The 21614-nt window shown below is 35.7% G+C and overlaps 1 protein-coding gene across 1 annotated transcript; it reads right to left on the minus strand.

Moving 5' to 3' along the window:
• Positions 1-5585: 5585 nt before the first annotated feature.
• Positions 5586-16687, minus strand: Osi16 (DUF1676 domain-containing protein Osi16). The gene is made up of 2 exons (XM_069823196.1): positions 15901-16687; positions 5586-10766 (listed from the first exon to the last, which is right to left on the minus strand). Exons 1-2 carry the CDS (start codon positions 16544-16546, stop codon positions 10201-10203), a joined length of 1212 nt encoding a protein of 403 aa, XP_069679297.1. The 5' UTR covers positions 16547-16687; the 3' UTR covers positions 5586-10200.
• Between the last annotated feature and the right edge of the window lie 4927 nt (positions 16688-21614).

Genomic DNA, 21614 nt, shown 5'->3' on the forward strand with positions numbered 1-21614 from the left:
GTCAATTATACACAAATAACATCAGAATGCGTAATATCGACTTTACATATCGTTATTGACATGCATATCGATATGCATAGTCGTCTACGTTCTCGGTTTATTCACGTCCTCTGCTTCTCGTTTTCATTCTGGTTCTCCTTCCCGGTTTATTGTGAACCAGCCTTAACTTTGCCTCTGTAATTTCGCCATAGTTTTGCCGTAGCTTCAATAACATGGTGATACTTTATTTATATTTTATTTGGAATGGTAAATGAGAAAAATTAAAATTGAAATTACTTAGAGAGATTTGAATCGAAGATTTACACAGAAGAGTGTAGCGATTTGATTAGTTCTTTATCCGTTTTACCTCTCCTGTGGTACCGCCTTACAGACCACTGCGGTATAGGAGAGGGATTGTTTTTGAATCCACATTAGAAATCTACACATTACGGGCCTCCCTGGATGTGGAATTGGCACAACCCAGTGCTACCGCCGAGACATCACATGACAAGTTCCGTAGATGGAAGATAAATTTCTTCCATTGCATACTCCGGGAATCGAATCGAACCACGGGCCGCTTAGTTGGGAAGCGCGTACGCTACCTCAGAGCTACCGCGGCGGAAAGTTATTTGATTCAGTGGTGTAAATTCATCATTCCGAGGTAATGTAACAACTAATTAATGTACCGGTAATTAAGTGGTGTTGAAAGCACCTCCTGTACCTTAGTGGTTAACCGCTATACTATTAGACTATTTTCGTAAACTCCTGTTCGATCGCAATCACTAACTGGATTGGACATCAGAATATGAGGATTTTCCTGAGATTTTGCCGTTTCCAACAACAACACAGATTTTACTGCACCAATACTTCCTATTTCATCATAAACTTGTTTTAATGGCATATAATTTTATATTATAGGCTATGTATAAAATACAGTCTATTTTCATGTAGAAGTGTAAGTATGAAGTTTTGTGACACGGGATGGAAATGATCAGAAGAACGACTCCTTCTTTATAAAAACGACCGCATATATTCCAAACGGAAATTCTTGCTGACTTTCGGGAGTGTTTTCTGTGCCAGGTGATGAAATTCTAGCGGCGAAATTCGCTACCCTCTCAAAGAAGATAATGGTATCAGTTGGAAGACAATTTAATTGACATTCCTCCGGCATTAGTAATGTGTATGTGATATCTGGTGACAATTATGGACCTTCTTGATCAATTCTGATGATGCTTCGGTTATGAAGAGCCACTCGTAATGTTAGCTGTTCGTCTCACCGCTATCTTTTCGGAGATTTGTGCATAAAGGATCTATGATGGTCTCCTTGTAGAAGAATATTGGTCTGTCCCCTTCATACACATACATAATTCAAGTGGGTCTGAAGAAATGTCGACAATCACTAGAGTCTTCATTACAGTAGATGATCGTGAGGAGAATTTTATTAACTGAGCTGATTAAGTTTTATAAAGTGTCAAGAGAATCAATGCCGTTGCTTAATGAAGCTGTCAAGATTTTCGCCATCAAAAAGTTGTTTGAATATTTTAATCTTGTCGTTGTCATATTTAATTATAAGAACTGCTTCCAAGATTTTTATTTGTTTCATTAAATCTTGCAAGAATGTAGCCAGAACTGCATGTTTTATTGAGATTTTGTGGATAATATTGTTTAATTTGTAAATAAATAAATGTATGGGTGAAGGAATAAATAAGTAAATAAATAAATAAATAAACAAGTAAATAAGTAAATAAATAATTAAATAAATAAATGTAAATTAGATTATAGCCTCTACGCGCCGTAGAAATTAAACTTCTTAGGCTGAGATTGTACAGTTTTTTTAAATATTCGTACAATGAGAGATGATAATATGTTAGGTTAAATTTAAGATTTTCATTCTCAATACTGTTCAGAATTAAAAAATAATCAATAAAATTGGTTTATGATTGCTAAAATATGATACCAAAAATGAAGCACACAAACCCAATTGATTGTTTATGAATTATTTGCTTTTCAAGTATTTCAATGATTTGAAGTCTTTATGTGGTGAACAACGGTCTAATAATTTCTAAATCATGATACAAGTCATCAAACATTACACGTGCTGACTGTTGGTGGTGTAGAAACATTAACTTAGCCGTTTATACTTTGAGACTGAATTGTAGAAGATTATAAAGTGCCAATTTCCTCTTTAAAGTCTACTTTTTTCGTTTTTGAACCAATTTTCAGCTGTTCATTCGGACGCTTCCTTTTATCATACGCTCTAGTTTGTTCATTTCCTGATTTCGGTACATTTTTTAGCAAAAATCTTCTCAATAATGTAATTTCACTCACTAGTTTCGACTGTATAACATCGCAAGTCTACACATAAAACGCAGTCCCCGACAGCAGCCCCACTCGTACTAATTTATGCATTAACTTGTGTAAATTGGTGGAAAACCATCCAACAATTACAACTTTATTTAGGCGATAACATAACAACGTATACAATCTCATAACAACAACAATATCCTCCTAAAACATACGTCTCAGAATTTCGTTTCACAGCGTTCGACAAATTTAGAAATGTGGTTGTAGTACTTACTACTTACTTACTGGCTTTCAAGGAACCCGGAGGTTCATTGCCGCCCTCACATAAGCCCGCCATTGGTCCCTATCCTGAGCAAGATTAATCCAGTCTCTACCATCATACCCCACCTCCCTCAAATCCATTTTAATATTATCTTCCAACCTACGTCTCGGCCTCCCCAAAGGTCTTTTTCCCTCCGGCCTCCCAACTAACACTCTATATGCATTTCTGGATTCACCCATATGTGCTACATGTCCTGCTCATCTCAAACGTCTGGATTTTATGTTCCCAATTATGTCAGGTGAAGAATACAATGCGTGCAGCTCTGCGTTGTATAACTTTCTCCATTCTCCTGTAACTTCATCCCTCTTAGCCCCAAATATTTTCCTAAGAACCTTATTCTCAAATAAATAGTAATGTCTATTATTTCTTATGTCTTCAATAGCAATAATATGTGAATTAATGTTGTTTAAGAAATAGAGTATGCGCCAAAACAAACAGTAAGTTACTGAAAATATTTATTGAACTGAAAATTTGTACAATTTGTATATATAGCAAACTAAGTTTTACTAGAAAAAGGACCATCTTCTGAGGACCTCTGGAAAAAAGCTAAGGAAGAGACTAGTGAAGTGCTTTGTGTAGAGTGTAGAATTGTAACATGGACATTACGATGAAGTGAAGAGAAGCTACTAGAAGCATTTGAAATTTGGTTGTGGAGAAGGATGGGGCGTGTGAAATGGACAGATAGAATAAGGAACGAAGCTGTGTTGGAAAGAGTGGGTGAAGAAAGAATGATTCTGAAACTGATCAGGAAGAGGAAAAGAAATTGGCTGGGTCACTGATTAAGAAGAAACTGCTTTCTGAAGGATACACTGGAAGGAATGGTGCACGGAAGAAGAGTTCGAGGCAGAAGAAGATATCAGATGATAGACGACATTAAGATATATGGTTCATATGAGGAAACAAAGAGGAACGCAGAAAATAGAAAATATGAAGAATGCTGGGTTTACAGTGAAAGACCTGTTCTTGGGCAGATATATATATATGTATATATATATATATATATTATAGTCATGAAGATATGAAGATGACTCACTTTTCTCTAACATTTTCTATATAAAAAACATGTTCAAAATGCTTTCTATTACGTTCCAAACAATATTCATAAAGTTAGCGTAGATTTCGAAACATGTTTGAAAATATAAGTTGTTGCAAGTGGCGAAAAAACTATACGATTTTTCCTCGAAATTCCATAATTGTTATCGGCGGGTTCTGTCGAAAAATTGATTTCTTCAACATACCCCAGACATACGCATCGGGTATGGATACGGAAAATCTGTTCCACGGGAAATTATGCGTTCAGCAAAATGTTCCCAGAGAAAAATGAGCGAGTTTCTGGCAGTGTGGCAGTTGGCTCTATCTTGCTGGAACCATTGAGTATGATGTGCGATGTTTCGTGCACGACAAAGTCTTCGCAGATCCCCCAGAAATGGTGTGATAATGAGATACCTATACCGATCCTGGTTAACAGTCAGAGGATGTCCACCATCGTCTTCCACAAAATACGTGCCAAGTTCACCTTTTGCAGATATGGCACACCATATTGTTACACATTCAGAATGAATGGATGTCTATGTTTGTTCATAACCAAGGAAGCGAGTTGTCTGTTTATTAATGTATCCATCGAGATTAATGTGATATTTCTCACTAAACCATATGTTAGACAAAAATGTGGGATTTTCGTTTATCATAGCTAACACTGAACCACAGTACACAATTCTGGCACGAAGATTAATATCAATCAAATGTTGTCCAATCTGGATTCTATATGCATATCCACCAAGTCAGTCCACACCTGTGGAGTAACGGTTAGCGCGTCTGGCCACGAAACCAGGTGGCCCGGGTTCGATTCCCGGATGGGACAAATTATCTGGTTGAGGTTTTTCCGGAGTTTTCCCTCAACCCAATATGAGCAAATGCTGGGTAACTTTCGGTGCTGGACGCCGGACTCATTTCACCGGCATTATCACCTTCATCTCATTCAGACGCTAAATAATCTAAGACGTCGATAAAACGTAGTAAAATAACCTACAAAAAACTCCACCAAGTCTCTTGAACATCCGACGTATGGACGTTGTACTGATACTAATTTTATTTTCAAAGCTGTTCGCCGAAGACTTCTTTTCGGAGACTGTAACACCTGGGTCAGAAGCCGTCCATGATTATCATTATTTGCCATAGTAACGGGCCGACTTGTACAGCTTTTCTTTGAGTAGGGACGCTTCCTGTACGGCGAAACTTTAACAACAACTTGTAACAACATCGCGTTACTCGGCGGAGCTTTGTGAAAATTATCACAAAACTCATCTGAAACTTGTTTCAAATTAGGGCCATTTGCGCTTCCCAGCCCGTATGAACGAAAATAATACTCTACAATAAACACTTGTTCCTCAGTTGTGAGACCATTTCAGAAAATCTTCACTATTTATGTATCAATAATACAACAATGGGTTCAGATAAATAAACTTCAGCATAGATACAATACGTACATGCGCAATATCAGTGCGAGATTTTCAGTACTGTTTGTTTTGGCGCATATCTTATTTGCAGATTTTATTATCTTTAAGAACCTCGAATGAAAAAGAAAGCTTCAAGACATTAAATCACTGCCGCCACCAAGATTAACGTAAATGACTTACCTTGGGTAAGAAGTTGAAAGCTTATTCATGTAGCTAATTAATATCAGTCATTTGACATACCAATGCACTTTTTCTAGGAGGGCGCCAGCAGTATCATTATACAGAGCGATGCATATATCAAATCGTTAATAAAACGGAACATTTTACGGCATATTTAAAAGCTAATACTTTGCGTTTTACAGTTTGAATTTTAACTAAATGTTATCGTTTTTTGTATTACACTATTTACCATGTATACAAATTCTCATACGAGTTGCGGAAGATTTCCTCTCAAGTAGCAAGCTTACACACAGTGTTGTTTTCATGTAATTGTCACTGAAAAAAATAGTTAATAACTTAGGACAATATGTTCAAATAAACTTATATTCATAAGTCTCGTGGTTAAAATTAGAACGAGTTCTGAAAAAGTTCAATGTGTTCTGCATAGAGTCACGCAGTGGAAAACTAATGATAGAAAACATTGGTGTCCAAAATTTTAAAATAGACTAATTCACCAGCAGAATCCGTCGAATTACAACAAATTAGAGTCATCTATCATTGTAATATAATAGTTTTCAATTTTGTTTCATCGCTGTTGTTTTCTCTTATGCAATGTAGAAGGTTATGGTTATGAAATGAGTATGTTCACAATGGCGGAAGATCAAAAAAGATGCGATGGAGCTTCCGTTTAAGAAATGTTAGCATAATTAAAACTAAGGCTGTTTAATACATTCAAAATCTCAGCAACTGTGCGAAACCAATCAAGAATGCGAGTATAGTAGGTCATGCCAGCCGATGACATATAATACTACCACAGTCTAGTATATACAGTTGCGAAGCTCAATCCGTAGTAAATATGCAAACATTAGATAGTTGCTCACCACTAGGATCGCTAATATCGCCTCATTACAGGCAATGCAAAATAGTACCGTCACAGTCTATTGTTTCTAGCACCCTCAAAACTCAAGCTTCGTGACTGTATATAGTAGACTGTGATAGTACGTTAGTATATGATATGATTTTAATACTACAAATTATATTATTTATATTAATTATTAAATTTGCGATATAGTCTCACTAGATACCATTTGAGCCTCAGATATAAGTGTTCACAACTGAATGTAGTCTAAGTCTATTGTAAATATTCCAGTAAAATCAAAACCTCTCCTTCCATTATCTATCACTAAGATAGTCTAGGCAATAAAATCACAATGTTATTATACAGGTATATAAATAATATTAAGACAGGAAATATATACAAAAATTAACAATAAACAGTCTTTATTATGTGAGTGGTACAATTTTTGTGACAAATAAGTTTTGTTTATATTTTCCGTAGAAGTAATAAGTAATAAGTTGGAATCATCGTCAATTTCTGTTAAAGTTTTAAGTCATTACTTTGAAGTCTGTGGAATTTCCTCAGTCATTTATTCTTATGTTTTGAGTCATGTTTCTGATGTCATTCGTATGTCGGTATGATCGTCTTATAATGAACTTCAAAATTGGTGTTCGTGTGCTCGTTTTATAACGGTCACGTTGGCAAGTCGCATCTCAAGATCGACTTAACAGCATATCCTCATTGCTACATGCAAATAAGTTGACAACCGGGTCTGCAGAAAGATAATTATTGTAGAAAATTAAAATTGAAGTCGTCAGAGTAGTATCTATGCATTTTGATGCTACATGTCTATTTAAACTTGTCACGGAAGACGTCAAAAGTTCATCGATCCATCCTTTCCCGTTTGAAGTCAAATCCGAGGTCATTTTTATTGAGAAGTATGTTAGCAAGTCATATTAATACTTTTGGTGTCTTATTTGTTCAAGTCAGGTCCGCACACTTCTATTTTAGAGCAAGTTTATGTATTTATAAATTATGTGTCGATTAAGATGTTAGTTAAGTGTTCATTTTCGTATATTTCTCCTTTAAATCATTTAACGTTAGTCAAGCAAATCTATATGTTCTTAAGTTTGTCTTGTGCTTATTCATTTGATTTCAAAATTAGTCTCGGTACAAGTGTTTATAGAGTAACTTAAGTCATTTAGAAAGTAGTTTGTGTCAATGTAGCTATCTTTCAAAATAACTAACAAGTATAAACTTAAGTAAAAACTTATCAAATTTTATGCAGTTGTCTATTCAGTTATAATCTTCGAATGAATGTCTTATTATGTATTTAAATTTCGTCTCTGTATTCATTAGCCCATATTATTTTATGGGTTTCGTTATTGTCAGATAAATATTATGTGTAAAGTCCATGTCCTGTTTAGTATTTTGTTGTACACTTAGTCTGTCAGAGGTAAAGCCTGCCTTATGTAGATTAGTGCGCACGAAAGTTAATCTGTGTCCATTCTTATTCTCCCCCACTCTACAGAAATTAAAAAAGTGCGTTGAAATTATTTTTTGAACGATCGTATTTGTTTTTTTGTTGTATTGACAGCTATTGTTGTTAAGCCTTGAAAGTTAAAATTCCCACACAGAAACTTGTTGCTAGGGAAACCATTCTTCATAACATAAAACTATACTGAAATAGACCCATTACAGTGCACTTATTGTTACTTAGTTATCATTACAGTATAGTTTTGCGAAGGCTTTGGAATGATATTGCTCTAAATCTTCAATGAAAAATATATTGTATTTGCAATTTTATAAATATAATCGTGCAAAAAATGTTATTGTGTAGTACATTACAAAATCTCGGAAAATGAAAAACTAATTCTGCTGGTTTTTCAAACTTTTCTTCGATGCTCATGTTTGAAATATTACCTTTATTTTTCTTTCAAGTAGATTTTTGTTTGTTTCGCGCATTTGAGGTACGAAAATTTAAAATTAATATTATGTTATCAGTTACAGTATCGAATATTTTAAGTATTTATTTTGTTAATAACCTTATCCAATAATTTCAATTGTATGGATTACAAGAAGCGTTGTTCACCTTTAACAAATTCTTTCTTTCTACACGTATTCACTCCCAAGTAATAAAAATTACAAAACTACCACTTTTATCTGCTGTCATTTTGTTTAGTTCATTTCGTAAGATTACACAGCTGTAGATACTGTACAGAACTTTCAGCTGAGAGTGCTTGAATACTTCGTAAGAGTAAATGCGTGGTGTTTTTTCTTTCCTTTTTTTTAAATTTTACGTTTTTCGTCTTAAATGCTTTTATTAAACATTAATCGAACTTTGTAAGAATAAGTGAATTATTTACTAAATATAAACTCAAGTAAATTGAAATATTTAGCTTTCACTGGGATCGAATTGGAATGGCTATTTTGCAGTTTTCATACATGAGTTGAGATTATATTGAGTGTTACGAAAATTAATTTCAATATTTCACTGCTGCAGAATAATAAAAAAAAATACAGCACATCCCTTACGCATTATGACATTTTTCGTAATGCTTTTTATGAATTGAAACAACGATGTTATTAGCTTAAATAATATTTCAATTGTGACAGTCTTCCAGATAAACGAACTGAGAACCACTGATACACTGAAGTTCTTCAGAAGGTAAAGAACTCTATCCTATTCTGATTACAGCCTAATCTTAAAGGTATTTAAATATTGTATTCCCTTCCAAAATCATGCTGCATCGATAAACCGAAAAATTCTGTACAAACTGTTAATAGTAAGGAAAAAAGTCGAAGAGGGATGTTAAATTTCTCGCAATTTTGTTTATTAAAATTAAGTTAAATCAAATCCGTGGCGCTACAACCCAAGAAGGGCCAAGACCGAACAGCCGGCTTCTGGTCTCCCAAATGCTTCAGCATAGGTGAACGATCATCCAACCTGAACGGAGGTATTGTATGATTAGCTCGATGATCCACCCAGTCGTTATAGCTGGTTTCCGTAACCGGATTTTACAACCTATCGCAGCTCCCCAAATTTAACACAATGATTTGGGGCACCGGTGCCATACACTGGCCGACATTTCATAAGAAAATTCCTTCCCCGTGAAGACTCGAAATAGCGCATAATGCCTTGTAGCACGGCGCTACGGCGCGATCGATTTTATTTAGATATTTAGAGTTATTTCCTAAAACTTTTCTAACATTTTCTGTTTCTATAATACGTCCATGATTCTGTATCTCATAAATAGATCCGAAATGTGATAGAAATTGGCACTCAACATATTGCTTGATAAACAATTTTTCTTTTCGCAGCCTTTTGTTATTTAAGCAACTCTTTTGCTATTTGTCATTCTTTAAAATTCTGTTATTAAGCCAAATAACTTATGTACTGTATTTATTTCGAGAGTGGGATAAGGATTTCAATAAATTTGTCGTTGTCGGTACTGTATCTAAGCGATAAAATAAACGTCACATTATCGTTTCATTATTAATTAGTTGAAGCGGTAAGAAATATTTATGGTTTTACGTTTGCTGTCGTTGAAAAGACAAATGTATTTGTATCTTTCCTGTCATCCGTAGACGTCAACGTGTTTTTCATAGGTCGAAGTAATATTCATGGTCAATTTATGGTCTCTCGGTTTTGTCAGAAGTGTGTTGCGGGCTGAAAAAGTTGCATGTTTCATCTATAACAGCTTTAGTCTTATTGTTCGTTGGCAAGTTTAATTTATTAATGTACTCAAGTCACATACGTTAATAGTGTGTCAAAGTGTCAGTTAATGTCTGCTATTGTCTGTATGGAGTGTAAGAAAAAAAGAAGACTTTATGGACGTAGGATTTATGTCTGTCATCATGTAAATTAATTGGACGGATCGAGGCTACAACGTCGCTTTCTTTTTGTCTTTCTCCGTAATGATTGGGCGTGCGTGGCACAACTATCACTGGATATTAACAACTATTAGTACTATTTTTTACCTTACATCTAATCTGTGACATAAATTATAGTGTGCATCGTGTTTATAAATATGAGAATATAAATTACTTACACTTTTTAAATGATACGTTAAATAGAATTTCAATGGATTTTATCGCCTGTAATAGTAGCTAATTAACATTTGATTGCTAGAGCTTTTACGCTAGCTGATGCGGGTCGCTGCGTCGACGCCCTGCGTGACATAAGCGCTGTAAGCCATCTCTTGGGCATCCCCTTGTGCTTGTCTGCTATTCTTTTCTCTGTCTGCACCCTGCACCGATCTCAAACGAACACCCTCGACCTCTGCAGACTCTTCCGCGTCTCGTAGCGTCACTCCTGGTTCCAAGTTGAAACTGCGGCCGTATGACGAGTGTCCGTAGCCGCCTCCACCGCCACCGCCGCCGCCGCCCCCTCCGTGGCCGCCGTATCCGCCCCCGCCGCCCAGGTGTTCGTGATGTAGCTCGTGTGAGTGGGAGTGCGAATGAGAGTACACCGGCTTCTGGACTATCTCATACGTCACGGCTTGCTTACCTCCGCCGCTCGTCAGAGATTTGAGACCGACGATGGCCGATAACATGAGAGACATCATGGCTGTCATAATGGCCTTGCCGGCCAGCATGGCTAGGCCGCCGAATGCGATGGGCAGAAGCGTGCCCTTCATCATCAGCAGCATCATCAACAGCTGACCAAAGCCCTTTCTGCCGCCCTTCCCTCCGTATCTACGACGACCTGTGAAAACAGAAGAAAAGAATGCAATGAAATCATAATCAAGATTTGTAAATTTATTTACGGAAGATTATACGACGTCCGTCGTTTAATTTAGTCTTATCGCAGTGGCGTTAGTATTGTTTACCTTGATTCTACGGATCCTTAATTTAGTAGGTTATTTTACGACGCTTTATCAACATTTTAGGTTATTTAGCGTCTGAATGAGATGAAGGTGATAATGCCGGTAAAATGAGTCCGGGGTCCAGCACCGAAAGTTACCCAGCATTTGCTCATATTGGGTTGAGGGAAAACCCCGGAAAAACGTCAACCAGGTAACTTGCTCCGACCGGGAATCGAACTTGGGCCACCTGCTTTCGCGGCCAGACGCGCTAACCGTTACTCTACGGATATTACGGTGAACAGAGACGTAAGAAGAAATTAGCAGGTATATATTTTATACAAAGAAACATACCATAAAATTAGCGTAAAATTAGCAGCAGCAAAACTATTGAACCTTAAGTACATATTATTTATTTGTTTGTACCTGATTAGTTATATTTGAAGCTATTATAAATGAAGAGGCACTACTCTACAGTACATGATGCGAATTCATGTCAATTAATACATTTATATATCTGTAAGTTCGGTCCAGTACTAGGGTGCCATCCCAGAAGCCATCAGGCTAGTTTTGTCGCGCCTATAATTTATAAACTACATGATATATTCTAATGAAGTATAAACGGCGATCGGCAGACGAAGGAGCATATGCAACGTGACCTTGACGTGGAGCCGGTGACGTCACATAGCTATGCGCGGGAGGGGGGAATTGAGGCACGAATTGGAGGGTCGTGCGGTAGCCGAGGTAGTGTAACTCGAGAATGCGAATGCGATGACAGATAGCCTTTATGAACATAACATATGACTGCCCAACTTATGGACGAATTAAATTTTATGTTTGTATGTAAAATCCGTTTTCATTTTTATTTACAATACTTTTTTCTTACTCCGTGTGATGAGGAAACAGTCAAAATTAATTCATAATTGATTACCCTTGTTTAGAAATTGACTTCACGGTTGAGATGAGGAAGTTAAATTTCCTTAAATTGACACAATAGAATGATGAGTGGATAATATTTTAATGGTTCTTCCTTTCTTGTTTCATAGATATACTTTCAGGCAATCATGTGATAGATTAAGCAGACTACGAAGTTGTTCTGTGAATTATGGCAAAAACAAGAACGTCGGCATACAAGCGAAACTCACTAGGCCTAAGTCCAATTTTAGTAATTTTGAGTTATTTATACTATTATATGGTATTATTCTTGGTCTATCGATTGGTGAAATCCATTTAGTCTTACAATAATAAATAAACGGGCTATCGAGGATTATTCATTTTCACTAAGCCACAAATCGTAAAATGTTTGACAGGAGAATCCATTATTGGACTTAGTGGTATTATACTGTGTATCTCCTGCTTAAAAGTATTGTCCTGAAATATTTCGTTACAGGTGAAATAAGCTTAGTCCATGAAGACAAGAGACAGCAACTAAGGGTGCTATTCATAGACATTTCTCAGCACGCGCTACTAGCGTACCAAGCTAGCCCCGGTTATCCACTGGTTACTTGTACAGAATTCAAATCATATCCTATCGCTAACACTGGTTTATGAATACGAAAAACGCTGATCATCCACCGGAAGCCCGCGCTAAAAATGTCTGTGAATACGGCCCTAAGTCTCTACCATTTTTTCATGAAACAATTGATGCCAACAAAATAATAATATATAATACCTCTTTTTACTGGGTAAGTCAATCCAGAACATGTAAATAAACATCAGGGACATATTTCACTAGGCCTATATTTACTAGCAGAACCATTTTGGCCAATGAAGAATACAAGTTTATTCAGCTATTAGATGCATTCATTTATTTTTATAAATGAATGCTTCAAAATTACTTTTTCCACCTAAATTACATATTTCAATAATTTGATGTTACGTCCTTTTTCAGGGGAGGTCTTCATTTAAAGAACAGATTTCTAGAAATGAAACATAATGTATCGTACAAAAATAGTTTCATATTTTCGTTAAGCGTTTATGTGAAGTAAGACTGAAATCGCTCATTGCTTTGTTTAGCACTTGAAATTTCTTGTAATGTTTTATTCTTTCCTTAGATATGATCATATAAATCCGTAAAGATCAAGACGTGACCGAGCTGTTAGAGGGAATTACCACTTCGAGAAATGAGTCTATATGGAGACAATTCTCTTACAAGCAAACATTCTGATGGAGGCAGATAAAAAAGTTAAATTTTTTTCTTCCACCATGTTAATAACGTCAAAATAAGTGCTTATACAAATTTTGGGAATTCGACCGCAATTACGAGACTGTCCAGAAAGTGATTTTCCTTGGGGACGTTCACAGAAAAATAGCACAATTGCATGGAAAGATTTATTGAAACAGATACAGCAATTGTTACTCTATTTGTCAACATATCCCCACTGGAATTGAGACATTTTGTCATACAATGGGATCAATTTTTGTATCTTTGTGTCGTAGAAGTCAGCCGTCTGGGAATCGGAACCAGCGTTTGACAGCCGTCTGCACCTCTCTGTCGATCCCACGATATGACATATCTCAGTTGCGGTGGGGAATATGTTGAAAAATAGCTCAACAATGCTGTGTCTGTTCCAATAAATTTTACCAATGCAATTATGTTTTCTTTCTGTTAAACGGCTCCTGGCGAAATTTTTTTACGGCCATCGTAATCGCGGTCGATTGGCCAAAATTTGTATAAGCACTTCTTTTGGCATTATTAACATGGTGAAAGAAAAAAAAATAACTTTTTTATCTGCCCTCATCAGAATGTTTGCTTGTTAGGATCTGTATGCTTAATATTGTACATACTGTAACTTGTAGTAGAGTTCTGGTGATACCATTTTAATGGTGAGTTTTTAGGCTTTCACGGCGAATGTGTTCAGAAGTAGATCTTTGAGACGTTGGAAGTGTTTAGTTCCAAAACATGGTAGAATATCTCATTCTGAACGTTTTATATTGTATGCTTTTCAAAATCTAAAATAAATATAGAAAGTAAAACACGATAACTTTCAAAGGTGGCGTAGGACACCAAACCATGACCTTTAGTGTAAGAGAATGTATCTGTTTTCGTGAACTTCAAAAAATTTTTGTGTGACCCAATAACATGTAATGCAAATTTACTGTATATATTAGTAACAATGATTAATGTGGACAGTATATTCATAAATATTTCTGTACAATTACCATATGGCATACTAAAACAAACAATATATCTTATGTAGTATATGTCTTAGGGACATATACACATGTTTTACCAGTTTTCAGCATAATATGTTCTAACTAATTAGTTTGCTCATAAATCTAAAAATAATAATTGTTTTTGTTCGTTGCCTGGAGCAAAATAAACTGTGTTTGGAAGTGGACATCACACAACTCGCGTAACTTGAGTGTTTAGAAAATTTATGTATATCGAAATCAGTTCCTTCTCATTAATTCTTTGAATATGACATCATGGCCAAAGTAGAACCTTCCTTATTTGGTACGGCTAAAAGTTTTTGTGTCATTTGCGATTTGCGAAAAAAGTTTAATTGAATGCTTCTCACCAAATTTGTAGACGTTCTATTCTTAGCAAATTCTCTTGGGATTGTGCTGGACAGTTCTACTGTGATTTAGATTTTCATAGAGTTCATTACACATATTCTGTTCTCCCTTCACAGTTTTTACATTTTCTAAATCATCTCTGAATAGTGTACGCATTTCTAAAAGGTCAATTTTTATTGCTACGTCAGTAACAAAGGACTATATTATTTATTTACAAGTTACTATATTTAATTCACTGAAATCGAAGAAAACTAAAATACTCGTATTACATTTCAAATCTAATAAAAGTTTCCCTTCTTAAATTTTTATATTTCTTGGTCACTTAAGAAGTTGATAGTAAGAGGTTTTTTCCTTTTCGTCTTTTTTGAGGTCTAGGAGCATCGCCTTTCACAAATTTGCCTTTTTCTCGAAATTACATTTTTAGATGTTAATAATGATCCATGCGCATGCACTTTTCACCGAATTAGAGAAAATATTCGTACATGTAAAGGCATATTTTATCTGAAATCTAACCTTAAGCTTCTTCGAAATTAGGAGCTAAAATTATTATAAAAATAAAAATATGAAGAAATAAATGTCTTAATTCAAAACGTTTATTATGCCTAACTAACCAAGATATTATGAATTTCTGGAAGTTAAATATTGGCCGTAAATAAAAAAAATGAACTTGCTGTATTTATATGTAATGCACATTAACATTTCGAATATATCACTAATGAGCATAATGAAAGTAAAATTAACTTCGAAACTAGCTGTCCATTCAGCTGAAAATTTGCACACACCTTATTCTTAATGCATCTAACAAACTTAAAAAAAATGAAAAAAAGGGGTTAAAATTGTAAAAATTTTAGAACTCAGTCCTAATGCCTCTTAACACGTATTACTGGACTGGAAAATGTTTCCCTCGCTTTTAACTTAGTTTTATTGTGTCTTAGCATTTGTCTTTGCTTTGCAGCTAGGATTTTGTGGATCACTGTTTATTTGAATTATTTACCATGTAATAATTTTCATGGAGGTTTTTGATGTGATGAGGATGGCGTTCTTATCTGTAGTTAGTTACAGTAGTACGATCGCATCGAACCGACAACCTATTTTTTGTATCCACTGTAACTTCCCAGACCCTTGTTTTTTAGTATGTTATTTTACGACGTATTAGGTTATTTAGCGTCTGATTGAGATGAAGGTGATAATTCCGGGGTCCAACACCGGAAGTTATCCAGCATTTGTTTATATTGGGTTGAGGGAAAACCCCGGAAAAAATCTCAACCAGGTAACTTGCCTCGACAGGGAATCGAACCCGGACCACCTGGTTTCGCGCTAACTGTTACTCCACAGGTGTGGACGCCCAGACCCTTGTCGTAGGTTTCCTGGACATAAATGAAGCCTATTCTGAGTAGTGGCCTCCAAGCAAAATACGTCGGCCGTATTTTGCCACGCTAAATTTCAACGCTATATGAAGTCTTCAGTTGAAATTACATTTAAATAAAACACGACACACTTTAACTTTCAGAGGCTTACCTGTTTGCATATCGTCGGATTTTGCCTCCTGCACTTGCTCCTCGGCCTCCTTTTCCAGCTGCCTCGCTTTTGCAAAACTCTCCTCGTCGAAAAGTTTGACGGTGATCGCATGTGAATTGAGATATTGCCCCACTCTGCGGATTAGAAAAGCGTCCAAACGGGAGTCTACGTCGTTGGGATAATCCCTGGCCAAGGACGCCACCAACTCCGCTGGAAACTTCCTGCTTGTGGACTCATTCCCATCACTGTCATTTCCGGCACTAGAATTGTCCCTGACGACAGTCACCCCTGGCAGCAATTGATATTTGTCCGTTTCGGACAAGCGATCCACCAAGGACACGACGTCAAGTTTCAGACAGGTGAAGGTGTATCTGTGAGAACAACCCTTAGACATGACTTTCTTCATTATATCCCCTGCAGATAAGGGCACGTGGTTCTTGCTCCCGTCGAAATTTCTCCATGATGCAGATGGACTATCCTCCGATGATGGCGAAGGATAAACGTGTGTAGCTGTCTCTACTTTGGCATCTACAGTAGACGTCAGAATCTCAGCAGTCACAAGACGCGAATTATGATGAATCACAATGACAGCTAAGAGTACAGTAGTTATACGAAAGTCCATTCTTACACTATCTCTCCTGAACATTTTATACCTGTCCACCACTGCTGCGTATAATCACTGTTGCTTTTGTTATTCAGCAAAGCAAACAAAAAAAAAGTTAAATCAAGAGCTGACGTTAGAATAGCTTCAGCGCAATGTGCTATAAACGTCCATTCCTCCTGTCTGTCCAATGCAAATAATGCACTCGTTTCCTAGGCGACCGCTTATATACTGTTGTTAGTATATAACGCTTCGTCACAATTGCAAAAGAAAATAATTCAAGCGGTACGCTTTCAGAAAATGTGGGGCGCTTGAGAATAGTCATATTAGGGGACTAAGAGGTTCTGAAGACGGGTAGGGAAAAAATCATGTAACGGGAAGGAGAGGGGAGTGATAATTCAAGAGCACAGACTCCTAGCAATGTTTCACTTACTGCACAGTGATTGTTCTCTCCCATATGGCCATCTGCCGCCGCTCTGCTCTCTTTCGCCATTGGCCGAGCTCGGGATGGACCGAGGGCGACACCATTCATCCGCGAACTGTTTTGAAATGGATTTTAGTGGAGCATGACTTTGTAAGTCCTGCAACAAAAGAAGAAGGGAAATAAGAAAAATGGAATGAAAATGAGTTGATGGAGGGAATGTGATTGTTACAGAAGTCAAAAGTGAAGGGAGGGTTGGGATGTTTCGCGGTCAGCCGACAATAAAACAAAACTAATTGAGAACGAGACTATGTCAAGCAGTCGAAACACTTTCTCATGTAATTGAGAACAATCGCTACTGAATTTATCAATCATTCACACCCATCGACATCGCAATATTATTATTTACGTCAGTGTGTGGTTCTGTAAGCTGGTGGCGATTTCCTATCGAAACGATCGAAATTCGATTCCCAGCAGGTACTGTGTGATTTACGATTAACTAAATGCCTAAGAAGCAGGTATTTTTCCAAGTACGTACTTAGAAAAACTTTCATAATTATCATATCACTATCGTTTCATTATCACTTGTGTTTTCTCTGATAGTCATGAATGTTATATGTATTTGAAAGCGATGTTTATAAGTTAATAGACATAGGGAAAAAGAATAATTAATATAGAAGTAGGTTATATCATGGGTGAATGCACGAATGTATGAACAAATGAATTGGTAATGAGACGATTGAATCAATTATTTTATACATTTGTGGATATATAAATCGTTGACAAAACTAATGAATGAATATGTAGATGAGTGGACGAATGAATGACAATAAATTTAATAACAATCCAACGATTGTAGTTGAGAAATTGACGGTAAACAATCAATTCATGCATAATTTGGTTAATAAACGAATATATGAATTCTGTTAAATATATGGATGGACGCTTGGTTGGATAAATATATGGAAAACTGTGTACGGATAGATGGATGGATTGATGAATTGGTGAATGAGTGACAGTTGTGTAGGTGGAATGCTGGTCAGGTGGATAGATGGATATTGGTGGACAAGTGAATATGTGCATTAACGAATGGATAGATGGATTTAAGAATCTGTGAATTTGTAGATAGATTGAGGGGTGGACAGATGGGTAGGCCAGTGGATGGATGGGTAGATCTAATAAGGATTAATGGTTTGATGGGTGAATATATGGTCGGATTGGGAGATGAATTGGTATGTGACTGGACGAATAGGTAAATATACATACATACATACATTCATAGTAGTGATAATATAGGCTTATTAGGCTACATTAAAATTATGGGAAGCATTATTTCAGTTTAAATGGTTATTTGTTCCAACGAATATTAATCTGATGGATAGGCTATATGTTGCAAGTTTTCGACTATTGCGTTACATGTATGTGTAATTACAGTTAACAGTTTAATCACAGTTGTGATGATGATGATGATTATTATTATTATTATTATTATTATCGTTATTATTATTGTTATTATTATTATTATTATTATTATTATTATTATTATTATTATTATTAGTATTAGGGTAAATTAGGATCTGTTGGACACGAGTGGGGCTACTTCCGTCATTGTTTTCTAGCAGAATGTGGTGCCCACAAGTGGCGAGGTAACACGTTAAAGTACAAAGTGTCCAAAATGCCCGACTGTCCAACAGACCCTAATTTACCATACTATTATTGTTTTTATTTTTTTTCTTCTATCCAGTTTTGATTATTGGTCACACCCGATCTCAAGCATCTTGCTTTTTCGGGTGTGACCCAGTTACAGTTGTATTTATACAAGGACTTATAGGCCTAATGTGTATTTGAATATGAGATTTGTAATCAATTTCGAATTTTGAAGAATATTCATATACGAATATTACAATAGTACTGTAAAATCTTTGTTATTCTAAGTAATTTTTGCTTGCAATAATAATAAAAAAATAATTGTTAAAAAAAATTCATTACTCTCACAGAACTGTTAGTGCCTCAAGCTTTGTACTCACTTAAATTCAAACACTGTTAATTTGACAGGGCTCTAACATTGTAAATAATATGTTTCTTCATGGTACGTCTAAACTTAATATTTCACTTCATGATTTTGCGTATTATGTTTCTTAGTACTTTTTTGGAAAACCTAAGTAACGGTTTAGGTAAAGTGTGTCATCTGATACGCTAGCCTCGACACAGTTTTTTATATTTGTGTAGAATTCAGATAATTTTCATTGTCGTACATATAAACTGCGATTTTTTTAATAACTCATGCATCAATTTAATGATGGTGAAAGCCACCAGCGTAGCTCAGTCGGCTAAGGTGCTTGCCTTCCGATCCGGAGTTGCATTCGGAGGCGGGTTCGATTCCCGCTTGGGCTGTTTACCTGGTTGGATTCTTTCCGAGTTTTTCCCCAACTGTAAGGCAAATGTCACGTAATCTATGGCGAATCCTGGGCCTCATCTCGCCAAATACCATTTTGCTATCACCAATCCCATTGACGCTAAATAACCTAGCAGTTGATACAGCGTCGTTAAATAACCAACTAAAGAAATTACGATGAAATTTATATTCTTCATACAGACAATGTGGCCAAAGTTCCTTAATTAATGTGTAATGTTCTTAGTAATTCAAGAAGTACACAATTTCAATCTAATATAAAGCACACATTTGTATGCATAATTTGTACGAATCTTACCATTATGGAAAGAACATAAGTCTTATGTGTACTTGTGAGATTCGAGTCTGTTATATGAATATGTTTCCTTCATATCTTTAAATTCTTCACATGACGCACGGCTTAAATTATGTTATAGTTAGGCTATTAAAGGATGACGATTTGGCGATAATGCATAAATGGCGTAATGGAAACTGTAGCTGAAAATCAAGCTACCATCCCTTCTGTCAAAAATATCAAAGAATGTGGTTACAATAGAACCCGAGTTCAAGTAGTGAAATTCAATAAAATTGCAAAACGATCAATTTTTGTTTTAGGTTTTGTATAGTAAATAATAACCTTGCGCTGAGGACTTCGGAACTATGGAAATTGCTCGCGAACTGAATAGTTATGAAATGCCGAGAATTATATTTTACAATCGTTTGGCACAAACTGTAGAAATTCCGTTAAAATGTTAAACTATTTATGAAACTGTAGTTGGTAAGTCTGGGGAAAATTGACTTTTAAGTGTCTGAAGTAATGACACAAATTTTATAATAATTTGGAAGAAAAATTTAGTAAGTTATTAAGAAATTAGGACAATAATTCTTAAACCTTTGAAACAAGTAAAAGTGAGTACAGTTTCGAAAATAACAAACTTTAATTAATTCCCAAAAGAAAAATGGCGTTTATTTGTGTCAAGAGAGATTTATAAAAAATACAATTATGGCTGCCATTTTGTTCTTCACCCATTCATAGTACCTCATTCATATTCAGTACAGCGTTCTGTTCACTTCGTATTTCTTTCAATTCCTACCGGTGTTTATGAAACGAACTTGATATGAAACGCCTTGTCGGCCTCTTTATGTTCAAAAAGCATTAATTTGTAAAGTTTATACAGCTGTAACTGTCGTCTGAAATTTCGTCACGCTGTAGATTAGCTGGTTTATAGTTCTCTCAACTTTCTTTTCACTGCAGATGCCGCATTTGGAATACTCGTTACATATCTGCTTACTGTAAAACCTTCACAGCATTCATATTGTATTTTAAGCATTTTGTTCTATGTAGGCTATTAGACCGTTTATATCTGTCACGAAACCGAACTTTCCTGAACAGTTTCTGAAAAAATCACAGTCGAATCCCTAGAATTGTGTGAAACGTTTACGCTATTCGTGATTAATACTGCGATCATGGTTATTGTTGTATGTTTGGAATTTGGGATATAATTTTCATATTTACTCCTATTTTCATTTTTGTCTTCATTCCTCCCACATTTAAATTTAACGAGGCGGAGCTTTCTTTTAATTACTTCACTAGTGCTTCCTCATTTCTTGAATTCTAGTCTCGAGATAAGAATGCAATTGATAGTCGAAACGTTTCATACATCAATATGACGCCGAATTGCATTATGTGTGTGTCCAATGTCTGCCCACTTCACTTACGTAATATGGGTTCCTCATATTGCGGATAGATGGCAGGACTGTGACCCATTTTCAAGTTGCACACCACTTCGGCTGGTCACGCTGTGCATGATCTGTATCTATGAAGAGTTATGTGGTATACTAGTGTGAATGTATGTGTTTGAAATTGCAATGCATAATAACATGTGATTACAGAGAATTGCGGTCATTTGAAAATTGATATCACAATTAAATACGTTTATACTTTAGAATAAAATGATACTATATTATATTAACTATGTCCTTCTTTTCTACACCCCAAATTTATAATATCAAAAATTTTCTGTGAATAATAATCAATTCATTATGATGCCATATTTGTTTCCTCTTTATTTTTTATCATGGTTGGCTGGATTTCAAACTATTTTGTTTCAAACTCATCATAATTTCAGTCATTCAACGCCTTCTCGATAAATGACGTTGCTGTATTTAAAGAAAGTGTGGGGAGATGTCTGGAATATAAAGGGCATATTTATGTTATACAGGGAAAAATCATTAATACTAAGAATAATTCACTTCACAAAAATAGCTCGAATAGCTTTAATTTTTATAGGCTACTGTGA

This window comes from Periplaneta americana, chromosome 4 (assembly GCF_040183065.1).
Source record: "Periplaneta americana isolate PAMFEO1 chromosome 4, P.americana_PAMFEO1_priV1, whole genome shotgun sequence".
NCBI lineage: Eukaryota > Metazoa > Arthropoda > Insecta > Blattodea > Blattidae > Periplaneta > Periplaneta americana.

Coding starts and splice junctions, on each gene's coding strand:
- Osi16 (XM_069823196.1), bottom strand. CDS start 16,546: ATGTTCAGGAGAGATAGTGTAAGAATGGACTTTCGTATAACTACTGTA. Junction 10,767..15,900: donor ATCCGACGATATGCAAACAG/GTAAGCCTCTGA, acceptor CTGTTTTCACAG/GTCGTCGTAGATACGGAGGG.